The sequence below is a fragment of the Plodia interpunctella genome, chromosome Z (assembly GCF_027563975.2).
Source record: "Plodia interpunctella isolate USDA-ARS_2022_Savannah chromosome Z, ilPloInte3.2, whole genome shotgun sequence".
Lineage (NCBI taxonomy): Eukaryota > Metazoa > Arthropoda > Insecta > Lepidoptera > Pyralidae > Plodia > Plodia interpunctella.
The window spans coordinates 10,337,491-10,362,024 of NC_071324.2; the positions used below are offsets into that span (position 1 = coordinate 10,337,491).

At 35.8% G+C, this 24,534-nt stretch overlaps 1 protein-coding gene across 2 annotated transcripts in view; it reads left to right on the plus strand.

Moving 5' to 3' along the window:
* Positions 1-24,534, plus strand: part of Egfr (Epidermal growth factor receptor) — a 101,443-nt gene that overhangs the window by 74,223 nt on the left and 2,686 nt on the right. Inside the window, exons 1-4 of one of the 2 annotated variants that reach the window (XM_053768889.2) lie at positions 7,828-8,035; positions 20,020-21,420; positions 21,913-22,039; positions 22,354-24,199. In XM_053768889.2, coding sequence (XP_053624864.1) covers positions 7,891-8,035; positions 20,020-21,420; positions 21,913-22,039; positions 22,354-24,199 — 3,519 coding nt within the window. In that variant the 5' untranslated portion in view covers positions 7,828-7,890. Of the gene's footprint in view, positions 1-7,827; positions 8,036-20,019; positions 21,421-21,912; positions 22,040-22,353; positions 24,200-24,534 lie in introns of those variants that run through there. The other variant, XM_053768890.2, reaches the window with a different exon arrangement.

The following is a 24,534-nucleotide window of genomic DNA, read 5'->3' on the forward strand; positions in this document are numbered from 1 at the left end:
ATCGTTATGATAGATCGATATCGATAGAATGATATCAAATGATATATCGATACGATTACCACGAAAATACATTGGTGGCAGATGAGCCAACCGCACGTTTATTAGCACTGAATATATCCTTTATTACAACTATCGTCCACGTGCTTATTAAACGACATTGGGTGTTATTATGATGGTTTAAGGTCCAAAATATAATATTACCGATTGTAGAGGAAGGTTGTATATCACTTAGTCCGAATCACAACCCCCTCACAGTTGGATACAACTCAGACTGTAACCCAAGAATGCGTTTTTTTTACTACAACTTACTTTTATAGACCTCCGCCATCATTAAATTTCTATGTTTAGTTATCAGGAATAATATTTTTATGCATTTCATGCTGTTCTGTGTGTAAATCTATAGGAGATTCTGTCTGTTTCTGATGGTCGGGATAAGCTCTCCTATCTTTTTCTTTTCGAGTCAGAATTGCTATATAATTATTAAACAAGATTTGACCCATAATGGGGACACATATATGTAACTAAATTTATATATTTATTGACATATGGAAAAAATATCTTGATGGCAACTTGGTACCCTATTATTGCATCGCCTAAATATTGTCAATGTTGCATATTTTGCGATTTCAGATAAATCGAAGCCTACAAACCCTAAAGTGATCCTAGAATCCTTATACATAACAAAAAAAAGTCTAATTTACGGAACCCTCGGTGGGCGAGTCCCACTCGCACTTGACCGGTTTTCATACAACTGATTGCAGCATAGTATATATGGCTTCGATACACATAAATTAACTTTACAGTTTCATTGCACCATGTAAAAATCTAAAAGGAATGTGACTAATTAATTCACAGACCGACTTGACAATCCGATGTTTTATTAAGTGTGAATTTTGTATTAATATACATAGGAATTTGAATAAACTCTTCGAAAAATCTTAAAACAAGCTGTAAATCTGCATTTTAAAATGACAATGAAAACTATCACCACGATCTGTATGTTTATGTGGACATACCAGTACATTATTGCTGCTTATTGAGTTTATTTCACGATTTTGAGTATCAGAAATATTGAAGTCTCAATTTTTTTGGAACAAGTACAAGTTGAAGATTCAGTGGCAAGATATTGACATGAAAATCATAAATTAAATAATTTTTTTTCTTATTTAAATTTGTGTAATATGTCATTTATAGCGCTGTATAACAAAATAACAGCTATTTACATTAGGATGATTAAAATTCTACCAGTTGTTTAACGATTTTAATTTATATCATTCTTATAATCCTGTTTATTTCGGAAATTCCAAACGTATTGACAGTGTCATTTGCTAAATGCTCGTATTTGCGTATTAATGAAGCAACAAATTATCATCAGCTTACCGTTCACATTTTATACAGTTTTAAAAGGTAGCCACGTGCTACTCGGGGCCATGTCCCGTACTAGCGATCCAAATTTTTCATTGTAAAATTGTTTATTTTTAATATGTATAGTTTTTATAATAATGACAAAGTTATATAAGCGAAGCGGTTTTTGAAATATTTCTTTGTGTATCATCTCAAAAACTGCCAACCTAGTCAGCAGCTTCATAATAAACTAGACTTACAAATTTCTACTACTGACTAAGTACTTTAATTTCAAATTTCCATAAATCAAAAACGAGGCATACTATTTGAACCAAACTGATGACCGTATATCGACACTCCACGCTCCTTAGCCCACAGTTGAGCAACTTTCATCAAAACAGATAAACAAAAATATTCTGAGATCTAGCGTTCGGTCAGTGCGCACGATGCGTATACACAGTCAACCGCACGTCAAGTGACTATTCCTCTATGCTGGCGGTGATAAAGGCGAATTTGCAATGAATTTTTAGCTTCATGTGGTGTAGACCGTGCAGTCTCCGGCCGCCGCTACCTGCCGTCCTGCCACACAATGCCAGGAATCAAAGAGGCTTTGTGCCAACACAATACAGTCAAGTGCGTCTGGAGCTTTTGTTGAGTTGCACCCGCCCGACCGTCGCCACGACACCACGTCAAATTTTACATTTTTTCCAATTTCTAAAACGGAATCTACAATGTTTCTTGTCTTCAAAATGTAAATGGGTGCCTGCAGACGCGACAGTTTGTTGGTGTCGATAGTGTCAAGACATGATGTGTTTTCTGTCTGTACGTTAGGTATTTGTAGGTAGCTGTTACCTATTTATCTTCATGTCTTTTCTGCATAGCATAAAATACCATAAGCAAAAGTTACTAAGTATTGTTTACTTTACCCTTAGGCACGTTGTGTTTCTAAATCTTCTTATTCTTCTCAAAAATGTACCAAGATATGTAGTAAGAGTTATGATCTTAAAATCTTTTTTTTAATATAGTGTTTAATATATTGTATATACTTATTACAAGTTACACTTTCGTTCTTCGTAAATAAAAAATAAACTTTAGGTATTGATCCAGCTATTTCCCGAAACTAAGGTCTCAAGGTTAAATTAATACTCAGAAATCATTCCAGTAAACAATCGCACTTGTTTCAAAAAATATTTCATAAGAACAGTCTTTTGTTTGTCCGAGCTGGGCGAGTTTATGGCTCCTACACGTATTCGGCCATGATCGGAGCGAATCAACATAGGCATTAATGACTGAATTATGGTTTTAAATGTGAGTAGGTAAGTATGTCATCAACGCAAACCCTAACTATCCGTAAGGGTTTAACATTTCGACGCCTGTCAGCGTGCAATTTCGTACATTGATTGTTTTTATTTAAGCAAATAGGTATAGCTGTTCATGGATTGCCAATCGATAAATCGATTTCGATGATTCATTTCAATTCATCTAGTTTATAAGAGATTATATTTTATTCTAGCTGCACGAATACTTATGAATATAGGTAAGTAAGGTTCGGAACCATGCAAGATAGAGATTCAAATAATTCTAATAACGATAATTAAACTTTATAACTGATCCTCAAAACAGACTCAAAAGATGGCATCTAACCTGACAAAGAGGAGATACCGGCCATGTCCTTCACAGCGGGATTTCAGAGCTCGAAATATTTGATTCTAACAAATCACTTCTACGTTACAAAGTATTTAAGGTATTCATGATTAATTGTGTTGTAATGAACACGCAATACATTCATTTATTTCAAAATATCGATAAAAAAAACAATACTTGTTAGAAATTATAACAAAGAATCACGAAAACTTAAAAAAAAACCTTCAAACTTAGGTGTACTCATGGAATTAGTAGGTACTACGGGTACCCACTAATTCCATGGGAATACTTACTTACCAAAATGGCGTCGTCTATTCCAAAATATATATAAACGACAACAAAAATATCCCTGAACACTACATATTTCATAAGTATTTTATTGAGAGTGGTGTCAACAAGAACTATGAATATGTGAGCGAAACAGCTAGCGACATAACTAAATCGAAGGGATTTAAACCTTATATCGATATAGGCAACGTGTTTTTTCGTAACTTAAAATAATGAGGTAAAGGCAAAGGCGTTGTGACGGCGCCAAGGGAATATTTATTTTTATTTATTGTATAATTGTTACGTCATAAAAATATTAAATTACCTCGCGTCGCGTTGGACTGATTTGCCGCAGTAAAAATATGCATTACTAGCGACCCGTCTCGACTTCGTTCGGGTAAAGCCATAATAAAAAGTAGCCTTTGTTACTCTGTGCCAAAATTTATTAAAATCGCATTCAACGTTTTTCAATTTATTCAATACAGACAAAAATACAAATATTTATTATATATATATTTATTATATTATTATATTAGTATGCATACAGATACAACGTGGCGTGTGGCGTCCTAGAATAAGATCACTCCTTGTCATCCTGTGGATGTCGTACGAGGTGACTAAGGGAAAAGAACACAAATATCCCATGCAAGCACAGCGTTCCCGAGGAGGATTGGCATCTGACGGCGATCGGTCGTAAATTGTAAGCCAAAGCTTTCACAGTATGCTGGTTAGTCATGATATTTTTTTACCAACCCAACATGAAGTGGGGTAAGGGTTGGCAGATGATGGATAAGGATATAACATCACATCTATATTCTCTGTTGAATCGGATTGACGATGTATGATGATCCAATCCATATCATATCATATCCATGTATAGTCAAATATATAGTGTATGAATATCTATATATATAAAAGAACAAGCGTTTTTTACTACTCAACGCCCAGTCTAAACTATAGCTATAGGTAAACGCGAAATTTGGGCAGTAGCTTTAGATTATTATGTAGTGCTCAGATAAGAAAGGAATTTTCAAAAGTCGCCCCTAAAGGGGTAAAAATTGGGAGTAAAGTTTATATGAAAAATAACGAAAATCTTTATTGATCTACTTGAAATTTGGCATAAATGTCAATGTTAATTTTACCCGTGGTTTTACTCGAGCGAAGCCGGAGCGGGCTGCTAGCACAATTATAATCGAATGTGAAAGTCTAATTTCTAAATAAATTCTTTTACTATGCCAAAACTAAGTATCACATTTAATAACTTCCCAGTTTCCCATCCATACAAATAACTACAAATGTATGTTACGCATATAAAAATACCAAAAGGCTAATCGGGATATAACACCGTGCAAGGGCATGGTATTTTAAGTACAAATAAGGATTCTTTTGTATTCCATATTATTGTTTGGAGTACTTGCTACTTTTTATAAAGTGGGGCTTACAAGTGCTTTCATTTAATGCCGGATTATGATCATAAAAAACGGCCAAGTGCCAGTTGGACTTCACCGAGGGTAAGGTACAGTCAAAAGCCACATCAGCCTACCCAAATTCAATGCAAACTCGCCGCTATTACCCCGCAATAGAGGTTCATGCAGACTAGCCTGATTTGCTGTTGACTATACCTACTAAGGCATATCGGTCTCGTAGAATCACTAACTTCAGGTTTGTGGTACACTAACAACCGTAAGGACACTTACACGATGTAGTAAATTGACGATGAAGCCAATTTAAACTTTAAAATTTTTTATTCGACTGCGGATGATATACATCACTATTTTTGCTAACCCTTATTGTCCCACTGCTGGGCAAAGTTCTCCCCCATCCCCTGCCATTTCTGTTTATCTTTCACTTCGCTTACTTCACTTAATAAAAAAAAATACTTAAAACTACATCTACTACCGACTTCCAAAGCGGTGGGGCGAAGAAGGAGAGGCGCAACAAACTTCACCGCAGACTTTTTTCCAAGGACGTCAATTAACATGTGTATCTTATATTTAATTGAAGAACAGGAGAGGAATATTTATGACAGGCTTCATGAAAGATTATAAATTGCTCCTCATTAATATTTTGAAATATTTTGTCGCGTGGAATACAATAACTACATATGTGTGAAAATGTTTTTTCGCCTCTAATAAGCACTCTGTTACCGTTCTCTCTCATCTGAGCATGAACCTGGTTACATTCGCGGATGCGACACTTAGAATCCCTCGCATCTCTCATTACAATATTACCTACACGTTTTACTAACACCATTTTGCTTACACGGTTAAATAAAAACTTATAGAAAACCTGTTTCGGCCTGAAATACTTATTAGTAGTTAAGAATATAATCTAAAATCATAGTGAACACCGTTCTAATCGAAACCACTAGGAATGCAACCAATGCAAGTTGAACCGACCATTCACTTCGTTACTCTGTTACATCGATAAAAATCAATATACCCAATACATTTCTCTCTTAGCTTGTTAACCTCTGTAGACGTGGTTTATAAAGCGAGACATGTATTCAGAACAAGCGAGATAGTGTTATATCATAGTACAAGCCTAGGTTGACTTTCGTAAAGATTTCAACGCGCACTCTATACTGATATTTACAAAGCTGGTATGGATTTAGCAATCATGGTATGGATTTAGGTAGACTTCGACCAGTTTTTACTAATATTTAACTTCAGTTTCTCTCATTGGTCACGTTTCCTCGTTACATGTTTGTAGAGGTATTTAACTTGATGTTTTTTATTAATTGTCATGATTTTTTAATATTATAATATATAAGAATCTTAACGTACCAAGTTTGTAGCGCCAAGTCTTATAATTTGCATGGTTTTGCATTCAAATAATAAGTTGAAAAGCATAAACATTGTATTGTGCAACGGCGAATCGTAACCTGAGCTATTAAAATATTGGAATTGAGTTTGAAGGATTTCCATATTCAATTCGGTTTGGGCCAAAAGGTCGTAAACATGGCGTCACATAATGATGGCTTTGTTCAGGTCCTGCACGAGGGTCATGCGCCTTCCAGCTTCCATACCATCATTCATCATAACCAAAGAAGAATTTGTGTTATTCTTGTGTATTGTTGGTAGTTATCTCTATGAAAATTAAGTAAGCACCTGCAGAAAAGAAGAAGCAAGCGAACGTCTGTTGAGTAGACGAGAGAGAAATAGGCTAAAACAGACATCAGCAATAAATACATAAAATCACGGAAAATATATTGTCTTTTAGCCGTGGTGTCCTACAATGTATTTTAGTCAAACTAAACGGCTAAATTCATTTTACCGTTGAAGTGTGAGTATGTGAAGTGATGATAAATAGTATCTACTTAGTGAACACGTGTTTAAATCGGCTTCATCTCCTCGACAATCGAAGTAACGGCTGAATATTCAAAAGTATTTTAAGTAAAAACATCCTCATATATCATTGTCATTAGTATAGATAATTTAACATGTAAACTATAATTATTATTAGCTAATTTCGGTGTCCGAAAGTCCGAAAGTTAATAAATAAATATTTAGGCTTTTGAGTAAAACTGGACGACAGACATATCAGAAATATAGTTATATAGCATTTTTTTATTTTTATGGAACGAAGACCGCTTCTGTCTGTTTTATAAGGGAATATTATTATATTTTTTATTGTATAATTAGTAGACAGAACTAACTGAACAATAATTAAAAGAAAAAGAGACGGTCCACAGTTACAAATCACAACTAAACATTAAATAGCAAATACCTGAGGCGTTGATAGGCTGTAATAAACGTGTATTAAAATATAAGTACGTAGGAACATATACAATTAATTGGCCCGCGTATCAAATCACAAGGGAGGGATAAAAAAAGTTTAATTTGTTGGAGTACTAGTGTGGTATACAATGCGCGGCTATTAGTTTTGTGAGGTTTTTTTTCGGCCCGGCCGCCGTACCTGTGAGCGCGTCCTCCAAGCTTACCTGTGCTCGACAGGGCAGACATAGACCTCGTACGTTTTAGACACGTCTTTATGATTTATTTAGACATGTCTTAGCTGCACGTCAGGACTTCGCTCTAAATAGAAAATCAGTAATTATAAGTACCCTGTGTGATATAAGTACTCTATGTTATATTCTACCTGTGTACCAAATTTCATCGAAATCCATTTGGTGTTATTTAAAATAATACATGATCAAACATATGAAACTAAGTATAATTTATGTTTCATATGTACATACATTGATAAATAAATAAAACACTACTGTTTGTTACATTCAACTACCACAAATAAAATATATTTTTATCGTTCGTAGTCGTTCAATTTAGCATTTTCCAAATGTTTCTTCTATATACTTTTTCAACGTTAACCTAGTATTTCATTATTTATGTCTCCTAAGTATCTCAAAGGAGAAAGCCAAGCACAAGAAATGTAGATATTATTTTTCCAAATTTCTAAAAATCTATTTCAATCAAAATCATATAACGGCCATATCAAGGCGCATCAAGCCCACGTTTCCCGCCTAAATGAAAAAGCTGTCAGCTCTACGCACAGCGAAGGCTGTGCATGCGCCCGCGCAGCCAGGTATTCAAGCCGGGCGGGCCAGTCCAGTACACGATGGAAGTTCGTACCGGTCGGTCGTGTGTCGGACCACGTCGCGAGTGATGTCGCAGCATGAGTGCTGCGCGTGCCTTCTTGTGGTGCCTCCTCTTGTGCGCAGGAGCGGGCCTCGGCCTCGGCGCCGAGCGTCGCCATCGCAACAACCACGTCAGCCACGCCGGATCCCGACATAAACATTCCGAGTTCGTTAAAGGAAAGAGTAAGTGCCACCCACTCCTCTGTGCTTCATCTGGAATACACTGTGATTGGATTGCAACTGAAAATGTGACCCCAATAAAACTTTATAATTCTACGTGCTGTGACCATAAAATGCCTCCATAAAATTGTAAGGAATAAAGACCGGGTACGAGCTAATCGCTGGAATAAAATAAACAAAGCTTATCTCGAACCAACAAATGTGGCCTTATATAGCATGGATGGAGGCTTGCGCGCCGTAGGCGACGACGGGCCGCGCCGCGCCGCCACGTTCGCCACAAACAATTAAATCTAATTTCATGACAATATTTCCGAGCGTGAAGGGGACGAATGTAATGTCCTTAAGATGAAAGCCTGTCTCGCGAAGAGGCAAGGTGTACTCTTTTGTGATACAATTCAAGTTTCAAGTCTGTTGTGGTCTCGCCCGCCTTTGTATCTGCGATTCAATGCGCCGTATTGTATTTACCGTAATTCTATGTTTAAAACATGTCGTCTTGCTCTTCATCAGTTTCTGTTATGTTATTGTAAAATTTACATATACTTACATGTTACAGCAAAGTTAGTTTACGTATTAAAATGTTGCATTTAAATGTCTACCCAGGATCATAAGTCAAGTGAAACACCTCATTGATTACAATGTAAATCAAGAATTTTAAACCTTCTGAATATTCTAGGTCCCAATGCGAGGTAGTATTTAAATTTAAATTAGCATATGTTTTTCACAAATATAAGCATTTTCATGGTGTAGGTAGGTACCAATCTCATACTATTATTAGGGCAGACGTCTTATTAAACACATTTGATACTCTAATATCTTCATGTTGTATAAGAGAAGGTAGATTAGTCGGTACGGCTTGTAGATGTTCTTCATAATAAATCACATGGATGATGTTATCACAAGCAATAAAACCTACTACATATTTCAGTTCTTTATATGCAGTAATCTGTCTGCACAAAGGTTTAGACAAGACTGTCAACAAAATTTCCATGATCAAAATAATAAAACATTTGGTTAACATTACGTTAATATGATTTATTTGATGTGGCATTGAGATCGTTGTCCAAACTACGCCAACTTTAACGTTAAGAAACTAGTTCGTAGTTTTTTTCTTGCACACAGATCCTTGTAGTCTTGTCGATCAAGCTATCATAAAAGGCTTACCTGGTAAAGTTCTATACTTGCTGCAAGTACCTAGGCAATTAAGATAAACAAGTCTTCCTTTACCATACGTTTCTCCTTCAATGTTTTTACTTTCGTAGTTAATCCTAAGTTTTTAAGCGGAACATTAAAAAATAACAGCATATTACATAATTTTGAAATTTGGTGTAAAATTTATTATCGGAAATAGTATGTTTATATTTTATAATAAACCTAAAGACTAAACTGTAATGAATTACTTCACTTGTTTACTATAAAACAAAAATATAAACTTATTTATGAAATAAAAAAATACGGAATAAAGATGAGAATGAACATAGATACTTAATGTGCCGACCCTGCATGAGCGGGACAAAACCAAAAAGAATTAGATAGAGAAATATTTAAAACATACTGATACCTTTTTGTTGAAGGTTCAAATTCAAGATTCTAGTTGAGCAACCTGCAATGCCGACCGAATGAAAGGGTGTTAACAAAATAAAAATTAACTTTCGAAATATTTCCATGCCAATATGGCGGCCCCCAGATACGTTTTTGGCAATGTTGATCGTCATAATTTCGACATAGTAACACGGCAACACGATAAAATAGTTACAGCTTTTGTATCGAGCCACGACACAGTTTTTCCAATAAACAAGAACTTGATTAATGGATAAATAAATGATTTCATTGTGTTTGCGAAATGTAATTACGGAAAATAATATGGTTAGCACTTACTTATTATATATACCCTTAGGACGCTCACACATCGTCATTGTTTCAAATAAAAAACATTTTACCAATGTACGATGCCACAGAACAGATGCCAAATGAACAAAAACATATAACATCACTAATTTATTACATATATTACCAATTGCAATGAAATCAGTTAGATTTCGGGTGACTCGATCTGTGTCCACAAATTTTGAGCTTCCTGGGACTTCGCTTCTATTGTTGCAATTCCAAGTTTTATTCCATCATGGAATCAGTCCAGTAGATTTGGCGAGATTAAGTAACATATGTATCACATCACATCTTTCAACAAACCTCGTAACTTTCGCATTTGTAATAAATAGCATCTAAGAATAGAATATTAGAATTACTAGGTATATTTATCAAAAAGGCATATCAGTTAACCTTTAGTTATTCTATTCTTGATGTCTTCATGTTTGATATGAGCTCCACACTTAATAGGCATATAGTAAAAAGCTAGTAGATAGCAATCAGAATGCATGGGTTATCAGGCCATAATGACGTGCAAATGGCACGAGTTGATTGATCCCTTAATCCGACTGGCCTATCATCGTAAATTCCTTCCATTATTGAAGTTTGAAGAAGTCTTTATTCGGTTCTTAAAATTTTTCATGGTGTTTTGTTTCATTTCTTTCTGATTCCTGAATATCCTGTCCGCCTGCCCTGTCCAGCATATAGTTTATCTTCTATTATTCGAAAATAAAATTGTCTTGGAACATATATCATATATATTGAGCAGATATACGAGTTATTTCATTATCAGAATTGCAACTGGTTTCACTAGCATTTTCGATTAAGTTGTAACGTTATTACTCAACAGAAATAAATACAGACTAACATACAAAAATACCTTGGTTTTAAATACCGCACCATCTTCAGGTAAACATTTAAATATTAACAAGTATTGTATTCTCACCTTTATGTAAAACAAAGCGGTCTAAAACTATTATTTTTGGAGAATATTTTTCACACCTTGTCAATGCCATTCGTGAACTACGAGCCACAATAGAAATTCTATTGTTTTCGTCGTAGAGAGCCGGGGTTGTCTCACAACACGATAAAACCATTTGTGCTATCGTCTGTGGTACTGACTGGTCCATCCACAGCTTTAAAAAGTTCTGAAAACTCATGTTTTTATCCACACCACATATGGGAAATGGCTTTCCTTTTTCCACAAATCACTGTCGAGGGCAGTTTGTTGCCACCCGAGGAAAACTAACACACATTCTGAATTTACAAGTGTATTTATTTCTCTTTTTTATGTGGACGTATTTGGAAGAGTGGAGTGACATAAGACTAGTTTTTACAACATTTATACTTTTTACAATATTTTATAACATAAGAAAAAATTAACACCGAACAAAAGTTAAAGATAAAGTGAAATTATTTTATCGGTCAAATTTCACGCGATAAAGAAAATAAATAAGTAATAACGATTGTTTGTTTGTAAATCCAAGCTGTTATCGATATAGCAAATGAATCGATTAATTGCAACGTACACATTCTTTATCTATTCGTGTTTATGGAGCGAAAGCGATAACGCTGGAAAATCGAGTTTTCTTCGATTCCGAACTTGTTATTTTTTAACCGGATTAATTGTATGATTTATCCTTTATTACGGTAATTGATATTTATTTTGATTGTAGAAATAAGTATCTAATAGAAATAAGTCGAATTAGCTGACTAAGCTAGTGCGTTATGAAATAATAGAATTATAAAGTATAACCGTTTTGGTCCCTTAAAAAAATATTGTGCCACAGCTTTTCATGATTTTCCTACAAGAGATTTCAACGTTCAGTATGGTCAATAAATCAATAAAAAATTATGAATCGCTAACCTCCTAACCACGAGGTCACAGCACACTGTGGAAGTTGATTACATCCTATCATCTGCTAGAAAAGAGCTGATCATTTCCAAGCGGATGATTTTCATTTTACAAACTAAGAACATTCTCGATTACATTATCTTTCAAATAAAAAAAAAGTAGCTCAAAATCGCTTCAGCCGTTTAGTTGCTACGATGCCACGGACAGACAGAAGATACGTTAAACTTATGCCCTTCTGTCGGAGGTTAAAAACTTTACTTATTTCATCCGTACAGTAGTCTGTATTTTGTAAGACGTAGGCCTATTCGATATCTGTTTTCTTTTAATTTTTACCATTTTTATTTCCCGGACCGCTTGCATCCTTAGATGTCTGCGTGACGCTTGACATCGTCAAAGTGCCGACTCCCATTCGCGTGTTGAGTACAGACGTCACTCCATAAGTTTAGGCCGCCATACCATAAAAATATACTCATTATTGTAATACATTTATAATTACTAGATAATAGTCATGCTCTAAATGGGTTTTGTCTTAATCCGTACTTAATAAAACAGAACCATATAGGTTGAGAAAAAGATGAATCACGAATAAATGGTCTTTGATGTGATTTTTTTATAAAAATTTAAATTCATTATTTGTTTAATAACTTTAAAATGTAATGGGAAATACAAAGAAAAACTTCACAACACATCGTCAATAAATTCGTACAAATTAATTCCCCACAAGTTTCGTTAAAATCTAACCTTACTATTTTCATAAAATAGTTGTAATGAGATGTGAAAACATTTCACGAACCAAATTTTATTGTGTAAGGGACATATCGGAAAGGGACATTCTGCGGTCACTTCCAATCGACGAGCATTACCTGCGAACGCATAAGCAGCTCACATTAAAACGAAGTTTCAAAATGTCATTAAATACATAAAGATATTAACCGTTCCAGATATAGCTCTGACATATGAACTCGGCTGGACACTAGCTTAATGTGATATAAAATTTTTACGTGGCTCAAATAAATAAGAGGACATCCTTTCGTTACAGTCGAAGCTGGTAGTTATTAAATTAATTAATATCACGTAGTAATTACATGACGAAATTATGTATAATTATTTTAATAACAAATATAACACTGATTTAGGGAGGAAAATAATTGTTTTATCTTCAACTTGATTATCAATTCAAAAAATATTCAGTGTCTAGTTCACGGAAAACTTAAAAATTCTGTCGACCAAAACTGTTCGGTATTTTTCTTCGAACGAAGGTATTCAAAACACACCGGGCCTTGACCTGTGGAATATGATTAACCGATCGCGCGAATAGTCAATTTTTAAATAAAACCGACAAACATACTACAAGACTGCCGTCCAATCAATAAAAGGCCGTTAAGTGATGAAATAACTTTTTGAGCTACGGACAAAAAAGCGGGAAATCAAAGTTTCTACATTTTTTGATAACATAACGTGATTTTTTCAGTTGATAAAAAATAAGCATAATTGGTACTTTCAATAAGTGTAGAAATTATTTTAATACCTTATTTAGTGTTTTTTTTATGAACTTTTTTGTTTTTTAGCGCAGTAAATAAAAATAAAAACAAGTAATTCTACAAGAGTTAAAGACGGCCAGCTGAAGCGCAACTGTGTTTTAGATTTGTGCGATATTACAACTGTAGGTCTGTAGTCTTACTAATAGCAGTTAGGTAAAATAACAAAACTACATAACGGTTAAGTCACATAACCGTTTTCTTGAAATGTAACTAGTAGAATTTATTAGTACAGCAGCTTTAAAATAAAACGTTAACAAGCTTAAACTGCTTTTCATATTTTTTATCCAATGAGAAATTCTATTTTTTACTAAATTAGAAAATACTTTTTAGAACCTAAACCAAGTTAACTGTGTTTTAGACTAGCATTGTAACGTCGAAATTTAAAGGCATTAAGTGAAATAGACGACCAAGTTAAAGATTGGTATATTGAAATGTCTTGTTAAAAATAATTTGTAAACATATTAAATGGATTATAATCAAAATAATAATACATTTCCACATTGTTAGTAATATTTATTCATCAGAATAAGCATACAAAAGCCTCAAAGCGATAGAATAACGACTAGTATTCATTCTTTGTAATAATAGAAAAATTAAAGACAATAAAATCTTACAAAAATAAAAAAGTCTTCTCAAAAGATAACAGACGATAGCTTCAAAACGTCCTTTCACAAAGTCATTTGAAAAAAATAATAACAACAACAACATAAAAATGTCTTCTTAAAAATTAAAACAACATGTCTTCTTAAAAGTAATTGAGATCAATGATTACGTTGATTAATCAGTCTAAAAATACTTAAAAAATTAAAAATATTTGTTTTCATGTTTTTATGCATCACAAACAGAAATATCATTCCAGAATTGCATTTTATGAGGTGGAGCTATATTGTTTAATATTTTGATAATAGAGTCTTTTCGACTTTGCTCAATTCCTTTAGGAGCCGTTTTAGGCTCAGGACGCATAACCTCTTTCTTTTTTAAATATTTGTCTTTAATAAAACACAGTGATTGAAATTCTTCATCTAACTCATTTTTATATAAAAGATCAAAGTGGTTCCTTTGGAATTTCACTTTGATAATGTCTTTCATATAAACTCGTGGATTTGCAGTTTGGATGCGTCTGTCTGATACGACATTTGGAAAGTTAAAGAAATCAGTGTATTCCATACATTTTACATCAACTTTTGATAGATTTACGGATGCCACACAGTCAGAAAAATCTTGAAAATCATACAATTTTCCTTTTTTCTTCATTGATAGCTCGACTTGGTGGTGTACTTGGTCGCAGCTCATAAATGTATGGCCGGGCTCAAAATAAAGAAAGCTTATTGATTCAGTTGCGATCAAATCGCTATTTATCATAAATATAATAAAAGAAAATAGCAGCCAGTTTTTATTTTGTGCACTGCAGTTATCCATCCAGATATGTATATGTTTAACATCACGATGTTGTAGAAGAAAATAGTAGTAGCAACTTATTATATCCTCCTGTTTGCGACCAGAAGTAGCGTCATGCCAAATGCAGGCAAGCGGTTTATTTTGCGTGGTAATTTTCCCTAGTGGTGCAAAAGTCAAATTAAACGTTGTAAGTCTTGGACAGAATAACATTGCTTTGAAGCAATCCAGTCTCGGGAGCATAATAACTTTTTGTAAGTCGACACTAACATAAATATTTTCCATATTTTGTGCGTGTCGCCTTTGCTGATCATATAAATCCCGAGCTTTGATATACTTTTGTCTGTGCTTTCCATATGACAGACACGCACCGCAGTTTTCTGGAATTGCATTTTTCACATCGTGTGTTGTACTTTTAGAATGCAAGAAATAACTTTCACAAATTTCACATTCTTCATTACCTAATTTGGTGAATGAGATCCGCATACTGTTAACATGCTTTCTATAAAGCTCGTAAGATACCTTTTGCGAAGGATTTTTTTCACAAAAGTCTTTATGCATCAACTTAATCGTTACATCACATGGCAAATAGCGTCGAAGCGGTGCATGTTCTCGTCGGTAGTGTAATTCAAGTGGATGAAATGATTCTACGTGGCTGGTCAATATATCTCTATCTATACGGGGAGTCTTCGTATGTAGTCCACGTCTGTCTTTCTCGATCTTGTTTAAAGAATTGTATAATACAGTGTCATTATTTTTGTGAAACCCTAATGTTGTCAGGAAAAATATCTTGCAAACTTCGACTTGGGTTCCATCAGAATTTTTTAAATTAAATGTACTTCTTGGTGCTCTTTTGGGTTCAGCTGTAATTTTTCTTTTGGGAATTGCTACTGCAGTACTATTTCGCATAAATACTCTTCTTTCCTGCCAAGATAAGTCCCAATAATATTTATTTATCTCTGCACGTGTGTCTTCTGAAAACTTAGTAGAACATTTTTTAGAACATTTTATGTTACATCCAGGTTTGACATTGTATGTCAATCTCTTCTGTTGTTTTTGTTGTATTTTTCTCTCTTTCGCATTAAAGATTATTATATCATTGATTTGTTCTTCCGCAGTAGCAATTTCTGATGAAGATGCAAAAACTTCTGGCTACTCTGTTATATTTGGTTCCGTTTGTTGGGTGGTAGGATGAGCGTTTGTGGGTTGCTTTTTATTACATTTGACCCTGGAGATATGGTCATCATCAGACAAATCAGATTCCTCGCTCGGACAGTAGTCCTTGTCTTTAACAGAATCGTCTGATGAAAAGTCTCCCACTGGTGAGTCCGGTGCAGAAGAGATCATAGACATCGGCAGCATAATTTCATGGCAAATCAAATCTTCAATAGACTTCAGTGATTGATCTGAATGAGTTTTGGTTTCCCCAAATTCATTAAATATTGAAGAAGTTAAACTATACTCTCTCGCGTAAAGTGAGTTTACGAGAGTTACTTCCATTGGCAGATTAGGGCATTTACTGTGATTTTCTTTATCACAGAATTGTACAGAAAACTGTTCTTTGGGTGCCATATGCTGCACGATTTCGAGATTATTATTATTTTCAGGCCCATGTACCGGTTCAGGCAGTAACATTGGAGGTTGATTTTCTTTTTCTGACTCTCGTATTGGCCATTCTTGAAGCAAAGACGATTTTTTAATTACTAACTCTGAACGAGAGCGCTCGTGGCAATGATCAAGCATTTTTTGGATTCTTGAATTTCTAAACCTAAAACAATAATAAGAATTTAATGAAATTCCTTTAAAAATTGCTACTAGTGAAAATATTTGATAACAACTCTTATATTATTTTATATTCCCCTACATAGGGGAATATAAATAAATTGTAATATACATACAACTTGTAAGGAAAATGTTATTATTTTCGTTTTAATATTTTAGGCGCAAAAGCGTAACAAATAAACAAAAAATACTTTTCGTGGTAAGTCGTAGTATAAATAACTGCCGGCGAGCCAACATTTCAGGTATTTCCTTAGCCTTATGCAATTATAATCTATCAATACCTCAGACTTAAAACCCCACCAAAACGTTTAGGCTACAGAAAAATATATAGAGAAACAATAAAGCAATACATAGCCTTTGGCAGTTAGGTACAAATAATACCATAATTCTCAACTAATATTATTTTTGACTATAACATCATTATAAACCTAAGTGATTATCGGCTTAATAAATAATCGTTTCAGTAAATCTCTTACCTGGGATTTGAATCCATTTTTGGCGGTACAAGATGACGCGACCGCTGACAGCACGTCCTAATACTTCGTATAGGTAGCGACGACTGAGCGGAGGTGCGGGTCGGCGCAGGAGCCGCTGAGTTTAGCCGTTTTTAAGTGTAGTAATACCACTTAGCCGTTTTATTGTATTGTCTCGCTTAATTATTATTTTTTAGCTTGTTATTATGAAAAGACGGTGACCGTTTTATAGAATAAAATATTGGTAATAGTTTTAACATAACTTCCAACAGCATAACGTTTAAAGACCTTTAACAGTTTTTAAGAGAGTTACTACTGAAAAAACTGTTTTTAAGTATAGTAGCCAGTAAAGAATCCCAACATTAATTACATTTCTTGAAAAACGTTAGATTACAGTAACTGTTTGCTATAGCAGTAGCCGGATATAACTGTGTTTTAAGATGGCATGAGACAAGATTTCGGATATTGATCAATGCAGTTATAGGTCTTTATACGTATTATTGTGTTGTATAGTCAGTTTGCCGTTTTTAAGTATTGAAACATCAAAAAAATAGTCTACTTAACGGTCTACATGGTGACCGTATCTCCAAGACTATTTAAGATAGAAAATTGTGGCATAGATCAGTCGATAGAGAAAAAATTGCTCTTTTGCGCTGTATATAAAAGTCAAAATCACCTAAATGTCACTTAACGGCCTTTTAGTAATAGGACGGCAGAAGAGTTCTTTATGCCCCGTCAGTTCTGAGAAAACGAAGATTGAAGACCATAGTTCTCCTAAACAGACTTTTGTTAGCATAGCTATGCGTTTCTTCTACAAGCTGTTTCAATATATGTATTTAGATTCCGCTAAATAAGTATTTGCTTACAACTTCAGACTAAAATCACACAATGCCACATTAATCCTTAATGCAAAATAAGCTCTAATAATACATACGATATTTAATATCTACTACAATCATAATATTATATCACTTTCCGAGAAAATTTTCGAGTATTGAGTGAGTAAAAAGTTGCGTGTCCAAGGCTGCCTTTCCTCTTTCCTTATAGAACAGCGAGTTGCCAAGAGAGGCATGTTACGAAATACAATCGCAGGCCGCAGTGAAAGGCCAAGCCACAGAATGAAATGGTGGACGCACAGAAACTGGTTCCGAGTGCTTCAGAATGCAAGTAACTGGATAAAAACAACGTAAGACAAACCAGTCTCAGATTTGCCCGGCGCTCACATCACCACGCTTTTATGAACTTTTATTTTAGGTCTGTTTCATTGAAAATATAAATGTTATAATGTTAAAATTTTACGCAATAACTAGGAAAAGGACTCGGATTTCTTGAACTAACTAAATATGGTGAAGTGGCAGAAGATTATTAAATTATCTCCGGCTAATAAATTTAACTTAAATACCAACGCTTAATTCTTAATATTAGTAGAAATCTAAGACATAATACATCATTTCATTCAAAATTTAGAAACAAATGCAAGCTTTTCTCATTATGTACGCATTGTTACGTGAATAAATATAAATCAGTTCGGAATCAGTCATCAAAACGCGGCGCAGCGACCGCGACACGCGACATCCACACTTCAATACTATCGGGTATGTCATCGCTGTGCAACTGGGTCGACCGGACACCAGATTTCTACTACCCACATGGTAAACGACCAAATTCAAAAGCCCTAGTTCACAACTAAGAAATGTTTTTCTAAAATCAGCCGTGTGCGCGTGGGAGGCTGCGTGCGTCTGAGATTGCCTACCGAGTGCTGCAAATGGTGGCTATTTACCTAAGGTAATGTCTTTAATATTGCCAGAAACTTTGGAGCCCTGGACGATATTATATTATACTGGCGATGGCATGATATAATTTCGTTTGGGGCTTGAAAAGTTGTGCGTTTACCTGGGTAAATAGTCTATAGCGATAAATTTTACCGAAAATCTCAGAAAAACATGTCCCAAAATACATTGTAAAAAACTTAATTTAGTATACTCTTTGACGTACAAACGAACCCCGAAGTACAAAGTTACTAATAACATAACCGGTAACTAATATCAATACTATTTTATTGTAAAACCATAAGATAGTAAAAATGTTAAAATACTTAACCGAGGTACTAAACAAACCTCTTAACTCAAAGTATATTTAAATATCTCATTTGAAATCAGAGAGTAAGAGCGTATCAGATGACAGTAATACTATACCTCTGTATGCGTAAGTGATAAAAAATCCTGTCTATTATTTAGATGCCCAGGTAAAATTTTACCTTGCACCTTGAATACCCAGCTATTTCTATGCAACACACAAAAACGCCATTGTTGGACACACCAAAGATTTTCGCATAAAAAAGCTACCAATTTATGCTTTCGTACGAGAGTTGAAATTCCTTCGTAGCAAGTCAAGATTCATTTAACTTGTCTATTGTTAATGTAATTTACAAGTCTCCAGAAATACATAGCGTATACTTTAAATGCCTCATTTTAAGGACACAAAAGCATTGGTCATTATTTTAAGTCAGTTATTTAAATTTTAAAACTAAAGCCGTAGACTACACTTAAACTTGGAAAGGATATTTTTCCAGTTGATATATTCGATTATTTGAATGATATAAGTTATTTCCGTGTGATATTTTAAAACGCACAAAACAACCACATTAAACGGTCCTAAAATAGTAGACCGTGTGTTATTGAAGCTTGTATAACAAGCTGATCAACGGTAAACAAGCACGACACCTTTGATACCTCGTCCCTTATTTTAAATTTCATAGATGTTTACATACCGCGCGCCATTCGAGTCGCGGCTAGAAACCGGCATTGGAAGCCATTTCATCGCTTTGGCCACAAATAGTGACGTTAAGTGTATCGTAGTAGAAGGAACAGGCTTTTGAGCCCGCCCACACGGCACCGCCTCTTCGTTAAACGCGATCTGTCCTAAGTTGTCGATCCGACGCGACGACCTACAAATACATTGTTTTATTGACATAAGCACCATTAACTTACAGGCAAATACTGAATTGATTCTTATTCTTATGTTAATACACATACAGTTTTGCAGCGGGTACTAAATTTTTCTTTCTTTTATTTTCAGTATGCATCGGAACAAATGGACGGATGTCGGTGCCATCGAATCGCGACACCCACTACAGGAATCTTCGCGATCGCTTCACGAACTGTACCTACGTCGACGGTAACCTCGAGCTGACATGGCTGCAAAACGACACAATGGACTTGTCTTTCTTGAAATACATAAGAGAAGTCACCGGATACGTCCTTATATCGTATGTGAACGTGCGACAGATTATCCTGCCGCAATTGCAGATCATTCGAGGCAGAACACTATTCAAATTAAATGTGAGAGATGAAGAGTTCGCCCTCATTGTGACCATGTCATCGGCTTTCACCTTAGAACTGCCGGCGCTTCGTGACGTCCTCCGAGGAAGCGTGGGCATCTATAACAACTACAATCTCTGCCACGTCAAAACGATAAACTGGGAGGAAATAATAACTGGTCCTAATGCGACTTATGTTTATGTTTACGATTTTCAAACACCAGAACGCGTCTGCTCCCGATGCCACCCATCTTGTGAAGGAGGATGCTGGGGAGAAGGTCCTGAAAACTGTCAAAAGTTCTCAAAAACCATTTGCAGTCCTCAGTGTGACCAAGGTCGATGTTTTGGCAAGAACCCTAGGGACTGTTGTAACACATTTTGCGCCGGCGGATGCACCGGTCCGCTACCAACGCAATGTCTTGCCTGCCGAAATTTCTACGATGAAGGCACTTGCTCTCAGGAATGTCCGCCGATGCAAATATATAACCCAACTACGTATTCCTGGGAGCCCAACCCGAACGGGAAATACGCTTACGGTGCGACATGTGTCCGAAATTGTCCCGAGCATCTCCTGAAAGACAACGGAGCCTGCGTTAGAAGCTGCCCACCGAACAAGACTGCTGTCAATGGTGAATGCAAACCATGCAATGTAACATGTCCGAAAACATGCCGAGCTGAGAAACCTATACATTCCGGAAATATAAAGAGTTTTAGAGACTGCACTATAATAGATGGATCTATAGAAATTCTCGAAATGACTTTCACTGGATTTCAACACGTAAACTCAGATTATTCATTTGGTGAGAGATATCCTAAGATGGATCCAGACATGTTAGAAGTGTTTAGCACGGTGCGTGAGGTAACTGGATATTTGAATGTGCAAGCTCTGCATCCAAATTTTACTAGTCTTTCTTATTTCCGAAATCTGGAAGTAATTGGCGGACGACAAGTTGTGGAAAACCTTTTCGCCTCTTTGTATATCGTCAAAACATCTCTCAAGTCCTTGGGACTTAAGTCGCTGAAAAAAGTGAACTCTGGTGCTATAGCAATAATGGAAAACAAAGATCTGTGCTTTGCCGATAAAATAGCCTGGAATAAATTAGTGAAATCGAAAGACCATAAACAAATCATTCAAAACAACGGAGACGAAAAGACGTGTGGTGAGTTAGCTAAGCGATTTGTATTTTTAAATATGGGGATCCTCATAGTAGTAGTTAGATAAGATTTTCGCTCATGCGACTGCGATTATACTCCTTTCTCTATTTCCACATTTGCAAGCGAATTATTTTTGCACTTGTTTTTCTGTATTAAATTATTTAATTATCATCAATCTCTCTTTATGTATCAACAATTCATTTACACACTAACCATACTAACCAAATCATGTCACTCACCTATATGCAATGCGATTTGAATCTCTTGGACTGGAAAGGCGCTATTTTATGATTTATTATATTCATTATTTCCTGTAATTGTATGTTCAACTATTTAGCTGCCTACTACTAGCATTTCGAAAACGTCATGCGTAAAAGAAATAACTTTCTCCTTTTTTAAAAGTCTGTTAAAAACATAGTATTCAGTGTCAAAGGCCTTTCCAGTAAAGAGATAGAACTTATCTGTCGACTGTGTTCCTAATGATGATTGTTCAACAGAACATTTGGTGTGCGATCCGCAATGCTCCGCCGACGGATGCTGGGGCCCCGGCTCCGACCAGTGCCTTTCATGCCAAAACTTCAAATTCGGAGAAATGTGCATACAAAACTGTAGCATTATACCAGGGTAAGTAATTATATGGATGTTAATACAAATACATACATACTGCAAAATGCAAATCTTTAACTTAGAATATGAGGTAGCTGTCAATAAGGCAGCTATATCAAAGAAATGCATATCAAGCTCGGTGGCAGCCTTCATCAAGTCCGACGTACTGATTACCATAACAAAGCTGTATTATGAGTGGGCTGGCTCGCTCTTACCGGTTCGGCGTCCTACAACCCAACCTTTTAGTGCATTGTAGATCAACAAAGTAATGGTAATATTTTGCCTGACTGCTTTATCGTTTACTAAATTACTTTTCATTTCAATTATTTCAGCTTATACAAAGCCGGACCGAAGACTTGCGAGAAATGTCATTCAGAGTGTCTTGGCGGATGCACGGGTCCCAGTCATGCCAACTGCACAGAATGTAAACATGTACGGGATGGACCTTTCTGCGTTGAAAAATGTCCGATATCCAGATATCCTTCGACAAACGGCACCTGTATGCCATGCCACGAAAACTGCAATAGAGACAAGGGCTGCACAGGCCCTTTGAACACTGTTGGCGAAGGTGGATGCAATTATTGCAGGAAAGCAATAATTACTGTTGAAGCAACAGTAGAACGCTGCCTCAAAGAGAACGAAACATGTCCGGATGGTTACTACAACGAATGGGTAGGAAATGTCAAGCCGCTGGATGAACAGGTGAACATTGGTTGCCGAAAGTGCCATCCACTCTGTCGACAATGCACAGGGTTTGGAATCCACACTCACATGTGCACTGTATGCAAAGGATATAGGAGAGGAGATCAGTGCGAGGAAGAATGTCCAGGAGATCACTTTACCGACGAAGTAGCCAGAACTTGCACACCGTGTCACCAAGAATGCCGCGGTTGCATCGGACCCTCTTCAACAGATTGTGTGAAGTGTAAAAATCTAAAAATATTCCTCAATGAAGACAATTCTGTTGATTCCAACACTTCTTTCAATTGTACGGATGTGTGCCCAGAAAATAAGCCTCATAAAATATATTTCGATGAATTATTACAAGACCCAATTGACGAACCTTATTGCTCTGAATCAGCTAACGATTTGCCTTCGATGACTACCGCAAAAACGCCAACTGTTTTGGTAATTATATTAGTGATTGCATTTGTTCTACTAGTTACTCTGGGAATAATCGGCTACACATGTAGACAGAAAGCGAAAGCTAAAAAAGAAGCAGTAAAAATGACAATGGTCCTTACAGGATGCGAGGATAATGAGCCTCTTCGGCCAACAAATGTAAAGCCAAATCTAGCCAAGCTGCGAATCGTAAAAGAAGGTGAGCTTCGAAGAGGAGGCATGTTAGGATTCGGTGCTTTTGGAAAAGTGTATAAAGGGGTTTGGGTTCCAGAAGGTGAGAATGTTAAGATTCCGGTTGCTATCAAAGTGCTGAAAGAAGGTACAGGTGCCAATACCAGTAAAGAGTTCCTAGAAGAGGCGTACATAATGGCAAGTGTCGAGCATCCTAATTTACTTCAGTTACTGGCTGTTTGTATGACGAATCAGATGATGTTGATCACTCAGTTGATGCCACTCGGATGCTTGCTGGATTACGTCAGAACACATAAAGAAAAAATTGGTTCGAAAGCCTTTTTGAACTGGTGCACTCAAATAGCCCGCGGAATGGCGTACTTAGAAGAAAAGAGACTGGTGCACAGAGATTTAGCAGCTAGAAATGTTTTAGTACAAACTCCGAACTGTGTGAAGATAACAGATTTCGGTTTAGCGAAATTGCTAGATATAAATGAGGATGAATACAAAGCAGCAGGAGGAAAGATGCCTATAAAGTGGCTTGCCCTGGAGTGCATACAGCATAGGATATTTACGCACAAGAGCGATGTTTGGGCGTTCGGTGTGACTATTTGGGAAATATTAAGTTATGGTGCACGACCGTACGAAAATATTTCTGCAAGAAATGTACCGGAGTTGATTGAAAACGGACTGAAGCTGCCTCAGCCTAGCATCTGCACCCTGGACATTTACTGCACAATGGTCTCATGTTGGATGCTGGACGCAGATAGCCGGCCCACATTCAAAGAATTGACGGACACGTTCGCTGAAATGGCGAGAGACCCTGGAAGATACCTCGTCATACCTGGTGACAAGTTTATGCGCTTGCCATCCTACTCTACACAGGTAAATATTTTTGTTTAATTACATCAACAGAAATCTTTTTTTTTACAAAAAATATTGCTAAGTATACCTCTACCTTTTCAGTTGCACAAGAAACTAATAAATACCTAGGTTGTTAGTGTTTAATAAATGAAATTTAAATTGTAAATAGGTATCTTACGACAGCACAACACGGCCATAATTACGGTCATTCGACACACATAGCTTAGTTTTTATGTGAACTTGTATGAACACATAGAAAAACAAAGCAATGAACCTGCGCCGATTTCCACAAACAGAGCTCATGTGTAGTGGAGCGAAGTATGAATTAAATACTTCAATAAGCAATAAAAGGTTAC